The 18,728-nt window shown below is 47.8% G+C and overlaps 1 protein-coding gene across 1 annotated transcript in view; it reads right to left on the bottom strand.

The window, feature by feature from the left end:
• The window catches only part of LOC138854185 (synaptotagmin-15-like), a 171,897-nt gene extending 153,972 nt beyond the window's left edge, over positions 1-17,925 (bottom strand). The window contains exon 1 of the mRNA XM_070095843.1: positions 17,360-17,925. Within this exon, the coding sequence (XP_069951944.1) occupies positions 17,360-17,516 (157 nt within the window). The 5' untranslated portion in view covers positions 17,517-17,925. The remainder of the gene's footprint in view (positions 1-17,359) is intronic.
• Between the last annotated feature and the right edge of the window lie 803 nt (positions 17,926-18,728).

Raw genomic sequence — 18,728 nt, 5'->3', positions numbered from 1 at the left:
GGGCAAGGAACGACGACAAGGAAGGAGGGCAAGGAACGAGGACAAGAAACGAGGGAAAGGAACGAGGACAAGGAACGAGGGCAAGGAACGACGGCAAGGAACGAGGACAAGGAACGAGGACAAGGAACGAGGACAAGGAACGAGGACAAGGAACGAGGACAAGGAACGAGGACAAGGAACGAGGACTAGGAACGAGGACAAGGAACGAGGACAAGGAACGAGGACAAGGAACGAGGACAAGGAACGAGGACAAGGAACGAGGACATGGAACGAGGACAAGGAACGAGGACAAGGAACGAGGCCAAGGAACGAGGACGAGGAACGACAAGGAACGAGGACAAGGATCGAGGACAAGGAACGAGGACAAGGAACGAGGACAAGGAACGAGGACAAGGAACGAGGACAAGGAACGAGGACAAGGAACGAGGACAAGGAACGAGGACAAGGAACGAGGCCAAGGAACGAGGACAAGGAACGAGGACAAAGAACTAGGACAAGGAACTAGGACAAGGAACGAGGACAAGGAACGAGGACAAGGAACGAGGACAAGGAACTAGGACAAGAACTAGGACAAGGAACTAGGACAAGGAACGAGGCCAAGGAACGAGGACAAGGAACGAGGACAAGGAATTAGGACAAGGAACTAGGACAAGGAACGAGGACAAGGAACGAGGACAAGGAACGAGGACAAGGAACTAGGACAAGGAACTAGGACAAGGAACGAGGACAAGGAACGAGGACAAGGAACGAGGACAAGGAACTAGGACAAGGAACTAGGACAAGGAACGAGGACAAGGAACTAGGACAAGGAACGAGGACAAGGAACGAGGACGAGGAACGAGGGCAAGGAACGAGGACAAGGAACTAGGACAAGAAACTAGGACAAGGAACGAGGACAAGGAACGAGGACAAGGAACGAGGACAAGGAACGAGGACAAGGAACGAGGACAAGGAACGAGGACAAGGAACGAGGACAAGGAACTAGGGCAAAGAACGAGGACAAGGAACGAAGACAAGGAACGAGGACAAGGAACGAGGACAAGGAACGAGGACAAGGAACTAGGACAAGGAACTAGGACAAGGAACGAGGACAAGGAACTAGGACAAGGAACGAGGACAAGGAACGAGGACGAGGAACGAGGACAAGGAACGAGGACAAGGAACTAGGACAAGGAACTAAGACAAGGAACGAGGACAAGGAATGAGGACAAGGAACGAGGACAAGGAACGAGGACAAGGAACGAGGACAAGGAACGAGGACAAGGAACGAGGACAAGGAACTAGGACAAGGAACTAGGACAAGGAACTAGGACAAGGAACGAGGCCAAGGAACGAGGACAAGGAACTAGGACAAGGAACTAGGACAAGGAACGAGGACAAGGAACGAGGACAAGGAACGAGGACAAGGAACTAGAACAAGGAACTAGAACAAGGAACGAGGACAAGGAACTAGGACAAGGAACGAGGACAAGGAACGAGGACGAGGAACGAGGACAAGGAACGAGGACAAGGAACTAGGACAAGGAACTAGGACAAGGAACGAGGACAAGGAACGAGGACAAGGAACGAGGACAAGGAACGAGCACAAGGAACGAGGACAAGGAACGAGGACAAGGAACTAGGACAAAGAACGAGGACAAGGAACGAGGACAAGGAACGAGGACAAGGAACGAGGACAAGGAACGAGGACAAGGAACTAGGACAAGGAACTAGGACAAGGAACGAGGACAAGGAACTAGGACAAGGAACGAGGACAAGGAACGAGGACGAGGAACGAGGACAAGGAACGAGGACAAGGAACTAGGACAAGGAACTAGGACAAGGAACGAGGACAAGGAACGAGGACAAGGAACGAGGACAAGGAACGAGGACAAGGAACGAGGACAAGGAACGAGGACAAGGAACGAGGACAAGGAACGAGGACAAGGAACTAGAACAAGGAACTAGGACAAGGAACGAGGACAAGGAACGAGGACAAGGAACGAGGACAAGGAACGAGGACAAGGAACGAGGACAAGGAACGAGGACAAGGAACTAGAACAAGGAACTAGGACAAGGAACGAGGACAAGGAACGAGGACAAGGAACGAGGACAAGGAACGAGGACGAGGAACGAGGACAAGGAACGAGGACAAGGAACTAGGACAAGGAACTAGGACAAGGAACGAGGACAAGGAACGAGGACAAGGAACGAGGACAAGGAACGAGGACAAGGAACGAGGACAAGGAACTAGGACAAAGAACGAGGACAAGGAACGAGGACAAGGAACGAGGACAAGGAACGAGGACAAGGAAGGTTACTAATGGATGTGGTCAAACTTAAAGAGTTCTCGGGGAAAAATGTTATCTTGAATTTAACTCCAGCAAATGTTAGGTTGTGAAGACTGAGTGTGTGGGAGTGAGTGGATGACTGGGAGTGTGTGGGAGTGAGTGGATGACTGGGAGTGTGTGGGAGTGAGTGGATGACTGGGAGTGTGTGGGAGTGAGTGGATGACTGGGAGTGTGTGGGAGTGAGTGGATGACTGGGAGTGTGTGGGAGTGAGTGGATGACTGGGAGTGTGTGGGAGTGAGTGGATGACTGGGAGTGTGTGGGAGTGAGTGGATGACTGGGAGTGTGTGGGAGTGAGTGGATGACTGGGAGTGTGTGGGAGTGAGTGGATGACTGGGAGTGTGTGGGAGTGAGTGGATGACTGGGAGTGTGTGGGAGTGAGTGGATGACTGGGAGTGTGTGGGAGTGAGTGGATGACTGGGAGTGTGTGGGAGTGAGTGGATGACTGGGAGTGTGTGGGAGTGAGTGGATGACTGGGAGTGTGTGGGAGTGAGTGGATGACTGGGAGTGTGTGGGAGTGAGTGGATGACTGGGAGTGTGTGGGAGTGAGTGGATGACTGGGAGTGTGTGGGAGTGAGTGGATGACTGGGAGTGTGTGGGAGTGAGTGGATGACTGGGAGTGTGTGGGAGTGAGTGGATGACTGGGAGTGTGTGGGAGTGAGTGGATGACTGAGTGTGCGGGAGTGAGTGGATGACTGGGAGTGTGTGGGAGTGAGTGGATGACTGGGAGTGTGTGGGAGTGAGTGGATGACTGGGAGTGTGTGGGAGTGAGTGGATGACGGGGAGTGTGTGGGGGTGTGTGGGAGTGAGTGGATGACTGGGAGTGTGTGGGAGTGAGTGGATGGGAGTGTGTGGGAGTGAGTGGATGACTGGGAGTGTGTGGGAGTGAGTGGATGACTGGGAGTGTGTGGGAGTGAGTGTATGACTGGGAGTGTGTGGGAGTGAGTGGATGACTGGGAGTGTGTGGGAGTGAGTGGATGACTGGGAGTGTGTGGGAGTGAGTGGATGACTGGGAGTGTGTGGGAGTGAGTGGATGACTGGGAGTGTGTGGGAGTGAGTGGATGACTGGGAGTGTGTGGGAGTGAGTGGATGACTGGGAGTGTGTGGGAGTGAGTGGATGACTGGGAGTGTGTGGGAGTGAGTGTATGACTGGGAGTGTGTGGGAGTGAGTGTATGACTGGGAGTGTGTGGGAGTGAGTGGATGACTGGGAGTGTGTGGGAGTGAGTGGATGACTGGGAGTGTGTGGGAGTGAGTGTATGACTGGGAGTGTATGAGAGTACGCATGAGCCAGTGTATATGAGTCAAAGTGTATAAGTGAGAGTATGTATGAGAGTGTTTATAAATATGAGTAAGTATGAGGTAGTGCACATGAGTGAAAGTGTATATAAGCGTATATATATATATATATATATATATATATATATATATATATATATATATATATATATATATATATATATATATATATATATATATATATATATATATATATATGTATATATATATAGGGTTACGAATCATTATTTATTTTAAAATGCTAATAATTTATTGTAACATTTAGGTATATTTTGAATACCTTTAGACCAAAGATAGTTGTTTTTTATTATATTAAAGATTAATTTATTTTAATGTGTATATTTATCCCGAACTTTTATATTACTAAACACTAATGTAAAACCTAATTAGTGTTTTTGTGTTATATATAAATGATTTAGATAAAGAAAAATTGGATATCAAATTGGGGAGGAGGAGTATGGAAGAAGTGAATGTTTCCAGATACTTGGGAGTTGACGTGTCAGCGGATGGATTTATGAAGGATGAGGTTAATCATAGAATTGATGAGGGAAAAAAGGTGAGTGGTGCGTTGAGGTATATGTGGAGTCAAAAAACGTTATCTATGGAGGCAAAGAAGGGAATGTATGAAAGTATAGTAGTACCAACACTCTTATATGGGTGTGAAGCTTGGGTGGTAAATGCAGCAGCGAGGAGACGGTTGGAGGCAGTGGAGATGTCCTGTTTAAGGGCAATGTGTGGTGTAAATATTATGCAGAAAATTCGGAGTGTGGAAATTAGGAGAAGGTGTGGAGTTAATAAAAGTATTAGTCAGAGGGCAGAAGAGGGGTTGTTGAGGTGATTTGGTCATTTAGATAGAATGGATCAAAGTAGAATGACATGGATTATTATTATTATAATCAAAAAGAAGCGCTAAGCCACAAGGGCTATACAGCGCGAGAGAATGACATGGAAAGCGTATAAATCTGTAGGGGAAGGAAGGCGGTGTAGCGGTCGTCCTCGAAAAGGTTGGAGGGAGGGGGTAAAGGAGGTGTTGTGGGCGAGGGGTTTGGACTTCCAGCAAGCATGTGTGAGCGTGTTATATAGGAGTGAATGGAGACAAATGGTATTTGGGACCTGACGAGCTGTTGGAGTGTGAGCAGGGTAATATTTAGTGAAGGGATTCAGGGAAACCGGTTATTTTATATAACCGGACTTGAGTCCTGGAAATGGGAAGTACAATGCCTGCACTTTAAAAGAGGGGTTTGGGATATTGGCAGTTTGGAGAGATATCTTGTGTATTTTTATATGTATATGCTTCTAAACTGTTGTATTCTGAGCACCTCTGCAAAAACAGTGATTATGTGTGAGTGTGGTGAAAGTGTTGAATGATGATGAAAGTATTTTCTTTTTGGGGATTTTCTTTCTCTTTGGGTCACCCTGCCTCGGTGGGAGACAGCCAACTTGTTGGGGCTGCATTCCCAGGGACGCTGCTGAGTGCATTCCCAGGGGCGCTGCTGAGTGCAGTCCCAGGGACGCTGCTGAGTGCATTCCCAGGGACGCTGCTGAGTGCATTCCCAGGGACGCTGCTGAGTGCATTCCCAGGGACGATGCTGAATGCAGTCCCAGGGACGATGCTGAGTGCAGTCCCAGGGACGATGCTGAGTGCAGTCCTAGAGACGCTGGTGTCATACACAAGACTACAAGAACCGTCTCATGCACTACAAGAACGCTATAATGATCAAGGGAGAGCGCGCCAGGGAGAGCGCGCCAGGGACAGCACGCCAGGGACAGCACGCCAGGGACAGCACGCCAGGGACAGCACGCCAGGGACAGCACGCCAGGGACAGCACGCCAGGGACAGCACGCCAGGGACAGCACCCCAGGGACAGCACGCCAGGGACAGCACGCCAGGGACAGTACGCCAGGGACAGCACGCCAGGGACAGCACGCCAGGGACAGCACGCCAGGGACAGCACGCCAGGGACAGCACGCCAGGGACAGCACGCCAGGGACAGCACGCCAGGGACAGCACGCCAGGGACAGCACGCCAGGGACAGACGCCAGACAGAAGCCTCCATAATTGCCCAACCATCAACATAATTGAACAAAAAAGTGGCAAACTCATCTCTACAAGTGTGGTACACATGATGGTACTACAAGTGTGGTACACATGATGGTACTACAATTGTGGTACACATGATGGTGCTACAAGTGTGGTACACATGATGGTACTACAAGTGCCGTACACATGATGGTACTACAAGTGTGGTACACATGATGGTACTACAAGTGTGGTACACATGACGGTACTACAAGTGTGGTACACATGATGGTACTACAAGTGTGGTACACATGATGGTGCTACAAGTGTGGTACACATGATGGTACTACAAGTGTGGTACACATGATGGTGCTACAAGTGTGGTACACATGATGGTACTACAAGTGTGGTACACATGATGGTACTACAAGTGTGGTACACATGATGGTACTACAAGTGTGGTACACATGATGGTGCTACAAGTGTGGTACACATGATGGTACTACAAGTGTGGTACACATGATGGTACTACAAGTGTGGTACACATGATGGTACTACAAGTGTGGTACACATGATGGTACTACAAGTGTGGTACACATGACGGTACTACAAGTGTGGTACACATGATGGTACCACAAGTGTGGTACACATGATGGTACTACAAGTGTGGTACACATGATGGTACTACAAGTGTGGTACACATGACGGTACTACAAGTGTGGTACACATGACGGTACTACAAGTGTGGTACACATGATGGTACTACAAGTGTGGTACACATGATGGTACTACAAGTGTGGTACACATGATGGTACTACAAGTGTGGTACACATGATGGTACTACAAGTGTGGTACACATGACGGTACTACAAGTGTGGTACACATGACGGTACTACAAGTGTGATACACATGACGGTACTACAAGTGTGGTACACATGATGGTACTACAAGTGTGGTACACATGATGGTACTACAAGTGTGGTACACATGATGGTACTACAAGTGTGGTACACATGATGGTACTAAAAGTGTGGTACACATGATGGTGCTACAAGTGTGGTACACATGATGGTACTACAAGTGTGGTACACATGATGGTACTACAAGTGTGGTACACATGACGGTACTACAAGTGTGGTACACATGACGGTACTACAAGTGTGGTACACATGACGGTACTACAAGTGTGGTACACATGACGGTACTACAAGTGTGGTACACATGACGGTACTATAAGTGTGGTACACATGATGGTACTACAAGTGTGGTACACATGATAGTACTACAAGTGTGGTACACATGATGGTACTACAAGTGTGGTACACATGATGGTACTACAAGTGTGGTACACATGATGGTGCTACAAGTGTGGTACACATGATGGTACTACAAGTGTGGTACACATGATGGTACTACAAGTGTGGTACACATGATGGTACTACAAGTGTGGTACACATGATGGTACTACAAGTGTGGTACACATGATGGTACCACAAGTGTGGTACACATGATGGTACTACAAGTGTGGTACACATGATGGTACTACAAGTGTGGTACACATGATGGTACTACAAGTGTGGTACACATGATGGTACCACAAGTGTGGTACACATGATGGTACTACAAGTGTGGTACACATGATGGTACTACAAGTGTGGTACACATGATGGTACTACAAGTGTGGTACACATGATGGTGCTACAAGTGTGGTACACATGATGGTACTACAAGTGCGGTACACATGATGGTACTACAAGTGTGGTACACATGATGGTACTACAAGTGTGGTACACATGATGGTACTACAAGTGTGGTACACATGATGGTACTACAAGTGTGGTACACATGATGGTACTACAAGTGTGGTACACATGATGGTACTACAAGTGTGGTACACATGACGTTACTACAAGTGTGGTACACATGATGGTGCTACAAGTGTGGTACACATGACGGTACTACAAGTGTGGTACACATGATGGTACTACAAGTGTGGTACACATGATGGTACTACAAGTGCCGTACACATGATGGTACTACAAGTGTGGTACACATGATGGTACTACAAGTGTGGTACACATGACGGTACTACAAGTGTGGTACACATGATGGTACTACAAGTGTGGTACACATGATGGTACTACAAGTGTGGTACACATGACGGTACTACAAGTGTGGTACACATGATGGTACTACAAGTGTGGTACACATGATGGTACTACAAGTGTGGTACACATGACGGTACTACAAGTGTGGTACACATGATTGTACTACAAGTGTGTTACACATGATGGTGCTACAAGTGTGGTACACATGATGGTACTAAAAGTGTGGTACACATGATGGTACTACAAGTGTGTTACAAATGATGGTGCTACAAGTGTGGTACACATGACGGTACTACAAGTGTGGTACACATGATGGTACTACAAGTGTGTTACACATGATGGTGCTACAAGTGTGGTACACATGATGGTACTACAAGTGTGGTACACATGATGGTACTACAAGTGTGTTACACATGATGGTGCTACAAGTGTGGTACACATGACGGTACTACAAGTGTGGTACACATGATGGTACTACAAGTGTGGTACACATGATGGTGCTACAAGTGTGGTACACATGATGGTACAATAAGTGTGGTACACATGATGGTGCTACGAGTGTGGTACACATGATGGTACTACAAGTGTGGTACACATGATGGTGCTACAAGTGTGGTACACATGATGGTGCTACAAGTGTGGTACACATGATGGTACTACAAGTGTGGTACACATGATGGTACTACAAGTGTGGTACACATGATGGTACTACAAGTGTGGTACACATGATGGTACTACAAGTGTGGTACACATGATGGTACTACAAGTGTGGTACACATGATGGTACTACAAGTGTGGTACACATGATGGTACTACAAGTGTGGTACACATGATGGTACTACAAGTGTGGTAAACATGACGGTACTACAAGTGTGGTACACATGATGGTGCTACAAGTGTGGTACACATGACGGTACTACAAGTGTGGTACACATGACGGTACTACAAGTGTGGTACACATGATGGTACTACAAGTGTGGTACATATGACGGTACTACAAGTGTGGTACACATGACGGTACTACAAGTGTGGTACACATGACGGTACTACAAGTGTGGTACACATGACGGTACTACAAGTGTGGTACACATGACGGTACTACAAGTGTGGTACACATGATGGTGCTACAAGTGTGGTACACATGATGGTGCTACAAGTGTGGTACACATGATGGTGCTACAAGTGTGGTACACATGATGGTGCTACAAGTGTGGTACACATGACGGTACTACAAGTGTGGTACAGATGACGGTACTACAAGTGTGGTACACATGATGGTACTACAAGTGTGGTACACATGACGGTACTACAAGTGTGGTACACATGACGGTACTACAAGTGTGGTACACATGACGGTACTACAAGTGTGGTACACATGACGGTACTACAAGTGTGGTACACATGACGGTACTACAAGTGTGGTACACATGATGGGACTACAAGTGTGGTACACATGATGGTACTACAAGTGTGGTACACATGACGGTACTATAAGTGTGGTACACATGATGGTACTACAAGTGTAGTACACATGACGGTACTACAAGTGTGGTACACATGACGGTACTACAAGTGTGGTACACATGATGGTACTACAAGTGTGGTACACATGACGGTACTACAAGTGTGGTACACATGATGGTACTACAAGTGTGGTACACATGACGGTACTACAAGTGTGGTACACTTGACGGTACTACAAGTGTGGTACACATGACGGTACTACAAGTGTGGTACACATGACGGTACTACAAGTGTGGTACACATGACGGTACTACAAGTGTGGTATACATGATGGGACTACAAGTGTCGTACACATGATGGGACTACAAGTGTCGTACCCATGATGGGACTACAAGTGTCGTACACATGATGGGACTACAAGTGTCGTACACATGATGGGACTACAAGTGTCGTACACATGATGGTACTACAAGTGTGGTACACATGATGGTACTACAAGTGTGGTACACATGACGGTACTACAAGTGTGGTACACATGATGGGACTACAAGTGTCGTACACATGATGGGACTACAAGTGTCGTACACATGATGGTACTACAAGTGTGGTACACATGATGGTACTGCAAGTGTCGTACACATGATGGGACTACAAGTGTCGTACACATGATGGTACTACAAGTGTCGTACACATGATGGGACTACAAGTGTCGTATACATGATGGGACTGCAAGTGTCGTACACATGATGGGACTACAAGTGTGGTACACATGATGGGACTACAAGTGTCGTACACATGATGGGACTACAAGTGTCGTACACATGATGGTACTACAAGTGTCGTACACATGATGGGACTACAAGTGTCGTACACATGATGGGACTACAAGTGTCATACACATGATGGGACTACAAGTGTCGTACACATGACGGTACTACAAGTTTCGTACACATGATGGGACTACAAGTGTCGTACACATGATGGGACTACAAGTGTCGTACACATGATGGGACTACAAGTGTCGTACACATGATGGGACTACAAGTGTCGTACACATGATGGGACTACAAGTGTCGTACACATGACGGTACTACAAGTGTCGTACACATGATGGGACTACAAATGTCGTACACATGATGGGACTACAAGTGTCGTACACATGATGGGACTAAAAGTGTCGTACACATGATGGGACTACAAGTGTCGTACACATGATGGGACTACAAGTGTCGTACACATGACGGTACTACAAGTGTTGTACACATGATGGGACTACAAGTGTGGTACACATGATGGTACTACAAATGTGGTACACATGATGGTACTACAAGTGTGGTACACATGATGGGACTACAAGTGTGGTACACATGATGGTACTACAAGTGTGGTACACATGATGGTACTACAAGTGTCGTACACATGATGAGACTACAAGTGTGGTACACATGATGGTACTACAAGTGTCGTACACATGATGGTACTACAAGTGTGGTACACATGATGGTACTACAAGTGTCGTACACATGATGGGACTACAAGTGTGGTACACATGATGGTACTACAAGTGTCGTACACATGTGGGACTACAAGTGTGGTACACATGACGGTACTACAAGTGTGGTACACATGATGGTACTACAAGTGTGGTACACATGATGGTACTACAAGTGTGGTACACATGATGGTGCTACAAGTGTGGTACACATGATGGTACTACAAGTGTGGTACACATGATGGTACTACAAGTGAGGTACACATGACGGTACTACAAGTGTGGTACACATGATGGTGCTACAAGTGTGGTACACTTGACGGTACTACAAGTGTGGTACACATGATGGTGCTACAAGTGTGGTACACATGACGGTACTACAAGTGTGGTACACATGATGGTACTACAAGTGTGGTACACATGATGGTACTACAAGTGTGGTACACATGATGGTGCTACAAGTGTGGTACACATGATGGTACTACAAGTGTGGTACACATGATGGTACTACAAGTGTGGTACACATGTTGGTACTACAAGTGTGGTACACATGATGGTGCTACAAGTGTGGTACACATGATGGTACTACAAGTGTGGTACACATGACGGTACTACAAGTGTGGTACACATGATGGTACTACAAGTGTGGTACACATGATGGTACTACAAGTGTGGTACACATGATGTTGCTACAAGTGTGGTACACATGACGGTACTACAAGTGTGGTTCACATGATGGTACTACAAGTGTGGTACACATGATGGTACTACAAATGTGGTACACATGATGGTACTACAAGTGTGGTACACATGATGGTACTACAAGTGTGGTACACATGATGGTACTACAAGTGTGGTACACATGATGGTACTACAAGTGTGGTACACATGATGGTACTACAAGTGTGGTACACATGATGGTACTACAAGTGTGGTACACATGATGGTACTACAAGTGTGGTACACATGATGGTACCACAAGTGTGGTACACATGATGGTACTACAAGTGTGGTACACATGATGGTACTACAAGTGTGGTACACATGATGGTACTACAAGTGTGCTACACATGATGGTACTACAAGTGTGGTACACATGATGGTACTACAAATGTGGTACACATGATGGTGCTACAAATGTGGTACACATGACGGTACTACAAGTGTGGTACACATGATGGTACTACAAGTGTGGTACACATGATGGTGCTACAAGTGTGGTACACATGATGGTACTACAAGTGTGGTACACATGATGGTGCTACAAGTGTGGTACACATGATGGTACTATAAGTGTGGTACACATGATGGTGCTACAAATGTGGTACACATGATGGTACTATAAGTGTGGTACACATGATGGTGCTACAAATGTGGTACACATGATGGTACTACAAGTGTGGTACACATGATGGTGCTACAAGTGTGGTACACATGATGGTACTACAAGTGTGGTACACATGATGGTACTACAAGTGTGGTACACATGATGGCGCTACAAGTGCGGTACACATGATGGTGCTACAAGTGTGGTACACATGATGGTGCTACAAGTGTGGTACACATGATGGTACTAGAAGTGTGGTACACATGATGGTACTACAAGTGTGGTATACATGATGGTGCTACAAGTGTGGGACACATGATGGTGCTACAAGTGTGGTACACATGATGGTACTACAAGTGTGGTACATATGATGGTACTACAAGTGTGGTACACATGTTGGCGCTACAAGTGCGGTACACATGATGGTGCTACAAGTGTGGTACACATGATGGTACTACAAGTGTGGTACACATGATGGTACTACAAGTGTAGTACACATGACGGTACTACAAGTGTGGTACACATGACGGTACTACAAGTGTGGTACACATGATGGTGCTACAAGTGTGGTACACATGATGGTGCTACAAGTGTGGTACACATGATGGTGCTACAAGTGTGGTACACACGATAGTACTACGAGTGTGGTACACATGATGGTGCTACAAGTGTGTTACACATGATGGTGCTGCAAGTGTGGTACACATGATGGTGCTACAAGTGTTGTACACATGATGGTACTACAAGTGTGGTACACATGATGGTGCTACAAGTGTGTTACACATGATGGTACTACAAGTGTGATACACATGATGGTACTACAAGTGTGGTACACATGATGGTACTACAAGTGTGTTACAAATGATGGTGCTACAAGTGTGGTACACATGACGGTACTACAAGTGTGGTACACATGATGGTACTACAAGTGTGTTACACATGATGGTGCTACAAGTGTGGTACACATGATTGTGCTACAAGTGTGGTACACATGATTGTGCTACAAGTGTGGTACACATGATTGTGCTACAAGTGTGGTACACATGATGGTGCTACAAGTTTGGTACACATGATGGTACTACAAGTGTGGTACACATGATGGTGCTACAAGTGTGGTACACATGATGGTACTACAAGTGTGGTACACATGATGGTGCTACAAGTGTGGTACACATGATGGTGCTACAAGTGTGGTACACATGATGGTGCTACAAGTGTGGTACACATGATGGTGCTGCAAGTGTGGTACACATGATGGTGCTACAAGTTTGGTACATAAGATGGTACTCCAAGTGTGGTACACATTTTGGTGCTACAAGTGTGGTGCATATAATGGTACTGCAAGTGTGATACACATGATGGTACTACAAGTGTGGTACACATGATGGTGCTACAAGTGTGGTACACATGATGGTGCTACAAGTGTGGTACACATGATGGTACTACAAGTGAGGTACACATGATGGTACTACAAGTCTGGTACACATGATGGTGCTACAAGTGTGGTACACATGATGGTGCTACAAGTGTGGTACACATGATGGTGCTACAAGTGTGGTACACATGATGGTACTACAAGTGAGGTACACATGATGGTACTACAAGTGTGGTACACATGATGGTGCTACAAGTGTGGTACACATGATGGTGCTACAAGTGTGGTACACATGATGGTGCTACAAGTGTGGTACACATGATGGTACTACAAGTGAGGTACACATGATGGTACTACAAGTGTGGTACACATGATGGTGCTACAAGTGTGGTACACATGATGGTGCTACAAGTGTGGTACACATGATGGTGCTACAAGTGTGGTACACATGATGGTGCTATAAGTATGCTACACATTTCTCCAGTCATAGAGTGGTCAGGAAGTGGAACAGCCCAGCAAGTGAGGTAGTGGAGGCAGGAACCATACATAGCTTTAAGATGAGGTTTGATAAAGCTCATAGAGCAGGGAGAGAGAGAGAGGACCTAGTAGCACTCAGTGAAGAGGCGAGGCCAGGAGCTGAGTCTCGACTCCTGCAACCACAATTGGGTGAGTACAATTATGTGAGTACATAATGCTGCTACATGGTTCCACTCGGCTGTCACCTCACAATAATTACTCAGCCTGACACTTGCACCTGACCATCACCAGTGTCTTGCCTGCTTAACTCTGTACATAATGAATTATGCTTCTCATTCTCTTGTATCATTTGAAGTGACCAAGGTAGAGGACCGTAACCACAGATAAACATGTTTTTAGAGTATGCACACACACACACACACACACACACACACACACACACACACACACACACACACACACACACACACACACACACACACACACACACACACACACACACACACACACACACACACACACACACACACACACACACACACACACACACACACACACACACACACACACACACACACACACACACACACACACACACACACACACACACACACACACACACACACACACACACACACACACACACACACACACACACACGGGGAGGTTAGGAAGAATTTCTTCAGCCCTAGAGTTGTCAGGAAGTGAAACAATCTGGAGAGTGAAGTAGTGGAGGCAGGATCCATGCATAGCTTTAAGATGAAGTACGATAAGGTTCTTGGAGCAGGGAGAGAGTGGACCTAGTAGCGACTAGCGAAAAGACGGAGCCAGGAGCTGTGAATCGACCCCTTCAACCACAATTAGGCGAGTACACACATACGCAGCACCTGCCTAGTATAGGCCAGTAGGCCTACGCTACTGCTACCTTATTTGCTGATGTTTATAAATCATACAATATGATCCATACTTGTTTCAATATAACCCTGAGTGACGGTCAGGGACACTCAGGGCTCACCACCCTCAATGTCCCTGAGTGACGCTGTAATGACAGTAAGACGTAGTGACGGTCAGGGACACTCAGGGCTCACCACCCTCAATGTCCCTGAGTGACGCTGTAATGACAGTAAGACGTAGTGACGGTCAGGGACACTCAGGGTTCTCCACCCTCAATATCCCTGAGTGACGCTGTAATGACAGTAAGACGTAGTGACGGTCAGGGACACTCAGGGCTCTCCACCCTCAATATCCCTGAGTGACGCTGTAATGACAGTAAGACGTAGTGACGGTCAGGGACACTCAGGGCTCTCCACCCTCAATATCCCTGAGTGACGCTGTAATGACAGTAAGACGTAGTGACGGTCAGGGACACTCAGGGCTCTCCACCCTCAATATCCCTGAGTGACGCTGTAATGACAGTAAGACGTAGTGACGGTCAGGGACACTCAGGGCTCTCCACCCTCAATGTCCCTGAGTGACGCTGTAATGACAGTAAGACGTAGTGACGGTCAGGGACACTCAGGGCTCTCCACCCTCAATATCCCTGAGTGACGCTGTAATGACAATAAGACGTAGTGACGGTCAGGGACACTCAGGGCTCTCCACCCTCAATATCCCTGAGTGACGCTGTAATGACAGTAAGACGTAGTGACGGTCAGGGACACTCAGGGCTCTCCACCCTCAATATCCCTGAGTGACGCTGTAATGACAGTAAGACGTAGTGACGGTCAGGGACACTCAGGGCTCTCCACCCTCAATATCCCTGAGTGACGCTGTAATAACAGTAAGACGTAGTGACGGTCAGGGACACTCAGGGCTCTCCACCCTCAATATCCCTGAGTGACGCTGTAATAACAGTAAGACGTAGTGACGGTCAGGGACACTCAGGGCTCACCACCTTCAATGTCCCTGGGTGACGCTGTAATAACAGTAAGACGTAGTGACGGTCAGGGACACTCAGGGCTCACCACCCTCAATGTCTCATTAAAAATGTATTTGTACAGTTGGAACATATTGAAGCACCTACCTCCCAGCACCTACTGTCTCCCCCCGGGGGTAGCACCTACTACCCATCAGCGAGGCTGTCTGCCCCCGGGGAGCACCTACTGTCTGTCACCCGGGGACTGTCAGGAGACGGTAAGTGAACCTCACTTGGGTGTTGGAGGTCACCAGACACACCTGGGTGTTGAAGGTCACCAGACACACCTGGGTGTTGAAGGTCACCAGACACACCTGGGTGTTGAAGGTCACCAGACACACCTGGGTGTTGGAGGTCACCAGACACACCTGGGTGTTGGAGGTCACCAGACACACCTGGGTGTTGGAGGTCACCAGACACACCTGGGTGTTGGAGGTCACCAGACACACCTGGGTGTTGGAGGTCACCAGACACACCTGGGTGTTGGAGGTCACCAGACACACCTGGGTGTTGAAGGTCACCAGACACACCTGGGTGTTGGAGGTCACCAGACACACCTGGGTGTTGAAGGTCACCAGACACACCTGGGTGTTGGAGGTCACCAGACACACCTGGGTGTTGAAGGTCACCAGACACACCTGGGTGTTGGAGGTCACCAGACACACCTGGGTGTTGGAGGTCACCAGACACACCTGGGTGTTGAAGGTCACCAGACACACCTGGGTGTTGGAGGTCACCAGACACACCTGGGTGATGGAGGTCACCAGACACACCTGGGTGTTGGAGGTCACCAGACACATCTGGGTGTAGGAGGTCACCAGACACACCTGGGTGTTGAAGGTCACCAGACACACCTGGGTGTTGGAGGTCACCAGACACACCTGGGTGTTGGAGGTCACCAGACACACCTGGGTGTTGGAGGTCACCAGACACACCTGGGTGTTGGAGGTCATCAGACACACCTGGGTGTTGGAGGTCACCAGAGACACCTGGGTGTTGGAGATCACCAGACACACCTGGGTGTTGGAGGTCACCAGACTCACATGGGTGTTGGAGGTCACCAGACACACCTGGGTGTTGGAGGTCACCAGACACACCTGGGTGTTGGAGGTCACCAGACACACCTGGGTGTTGAAGGTCACCAGACACACCTGGGTGTTAGGGATCACCAGACACACCTGGGTGTTGGAGGTTACCAGACTCACCTGGGTGTTGGAGGTCACCAAACTCACCTGGGTGTTGGAGGTCACCAGACACACCTAGGTGTTGGAGGTCACCAGACACACATGGGTGTTGGAGGTCACCAGATTCACCTGGGTGTTGGAGGTCACCAGACACACCTGGGTGTTGGAAGTCACCAGACTCACCTGGGTGTTGGAGGTCACCAGACTCACCTGGGCGTTGGAGGTCACCAGACACACCTGGGTGTTGGAGGTCACCAGACTCACCAGGGTGTTGGAGGTCACCAGACTCACCTGGGTGTTGGAGGTCAACAGACACACCTGGGTGTTGGAGGTCACCAGACTCACCTGGGTGTTGGAGGTCACCAGACTCACCTAGGTGTTGGAGGGCCGCGGGGGGAAGTGGAGGGAGGCTGGACTCCACGGGATGCATGTCATCCAGTTGCGTGTCCAGCGGGTACATGTCCAGGAGATGAGGGTCCTGATGCTGCATGTCTTCCAGATACGTGTCAAGTGCGCTGGGAGGCGCCATGTCTTGCACTACTCTCACTAACACTGACTTGTGGACGATATCTGCGTACCTCAGGGTGTTAACACCTACGATATCTACGCCCCTTAGGGTGCTAGCACTGACGATAACTGCGCCCCTAAGGGTTCTAGCACTAACTATATCTGCGCCCCTTAGAGTGGTAGCACTGACGATAACTGCGTCCCTAAAGGTTATAGCACTGATGATATCCGCGTCCCTTAGGGTGCTAGCACTGGCACAATGCTGAGATTGCAACAGTGAGAGGACAAAGTGGAGTCAGGTAGTTTATTGCTGCCTGTAGTGCCACTTACACTTCTTCTTTGTCTCTCCTTCTGTTGTCCCTTCGTATCTCACTTCCCTCTTGGCTCTCTTTTATTATTCTCTTTCTTCTTCTCCGTATTGTAGTTTCCACCCCCCCTTGTTGCTTCTTTTCACCTCTCTTTCTCTACTACTTCCTATACTTCTCTAAATCTCCTCGTTTCTCCTTGTTACTGTCTTCTTTCTCTTCGTCTCTAACTTTTCTACTCGTGCTACTGTTTGTAATCCCTCTCTTCTACTTTACTTTTCTTATCTTAGTTACTTCTTGTGGCCCTTATTATCGTCTCTCTTGCAGTTTCTCCGTGTCTCGCTTCCTTCTTGGTGACCTTGACGTGACGTGAACAGCTCCTCAAGTTTACCTGGAGAGAGTTCCGGGGGTCAACGCCCCCGCGGCCCGGTCTGTGACCAGGCCAAGAGAATTCCTGTTGAATTCTCTGACAGCTTCCCACTCACAACCTACAAGTGTTTTTTTAAAGGCCTCCCTAAAAGGCGTGTCCTCATCCAGGAAAAGCTGTGATAAAAGGTGTATTCTCAGCTCCCTTTTACCTGCAGTGAGGCTCCGCGCCGTTAAGCTCTCTCTTTCTCTCTCTCTCAGAAAATCCCCGACTTTGAGAGTGGGCTCTCAGAAGAGCGATTATTATTCCCCTTCTAAGAGCCTCTCTAAGTAGACATTTTTCCCTTCTCCAGCAAGGAATTTACCTGTCAATATTAAGGGCTCAGGTGTACGCGAGTTTATATTTTATGTTGTATACTGGCCAGGAGAGGGATCGCTTGGTGAGGTGGGCGGCGCACACGCACAAACACAGGAGTCGGAGGTACAGACACGGTCTGTGGCACACACACGCACACAAGGCCTCTGGGAATTGCTTTACCCCAAATTAGAAATAAGTTTTTTAG

This window comes from Cherax quadricarinatus, chromosome 51, assembly GCF_038502225.1.
Source record: "Cherax quadricarinatus isolate ZL_2023a chromosome 51, ASM3850222v1, whole genome shotgun sequence".
Classification (NCBI taxonomy): Eukaryota; Metazoa; Arthropoda; class Malacostraca; order Decapoda; family Parastacidae; genus Cherax; species Cherax quadricarinatus.
The sequence above is the reverse complement of the archived record's forward strand: the minus strand, read 5'-3'. Positions and strand labels throughout refer to the sequence as shown.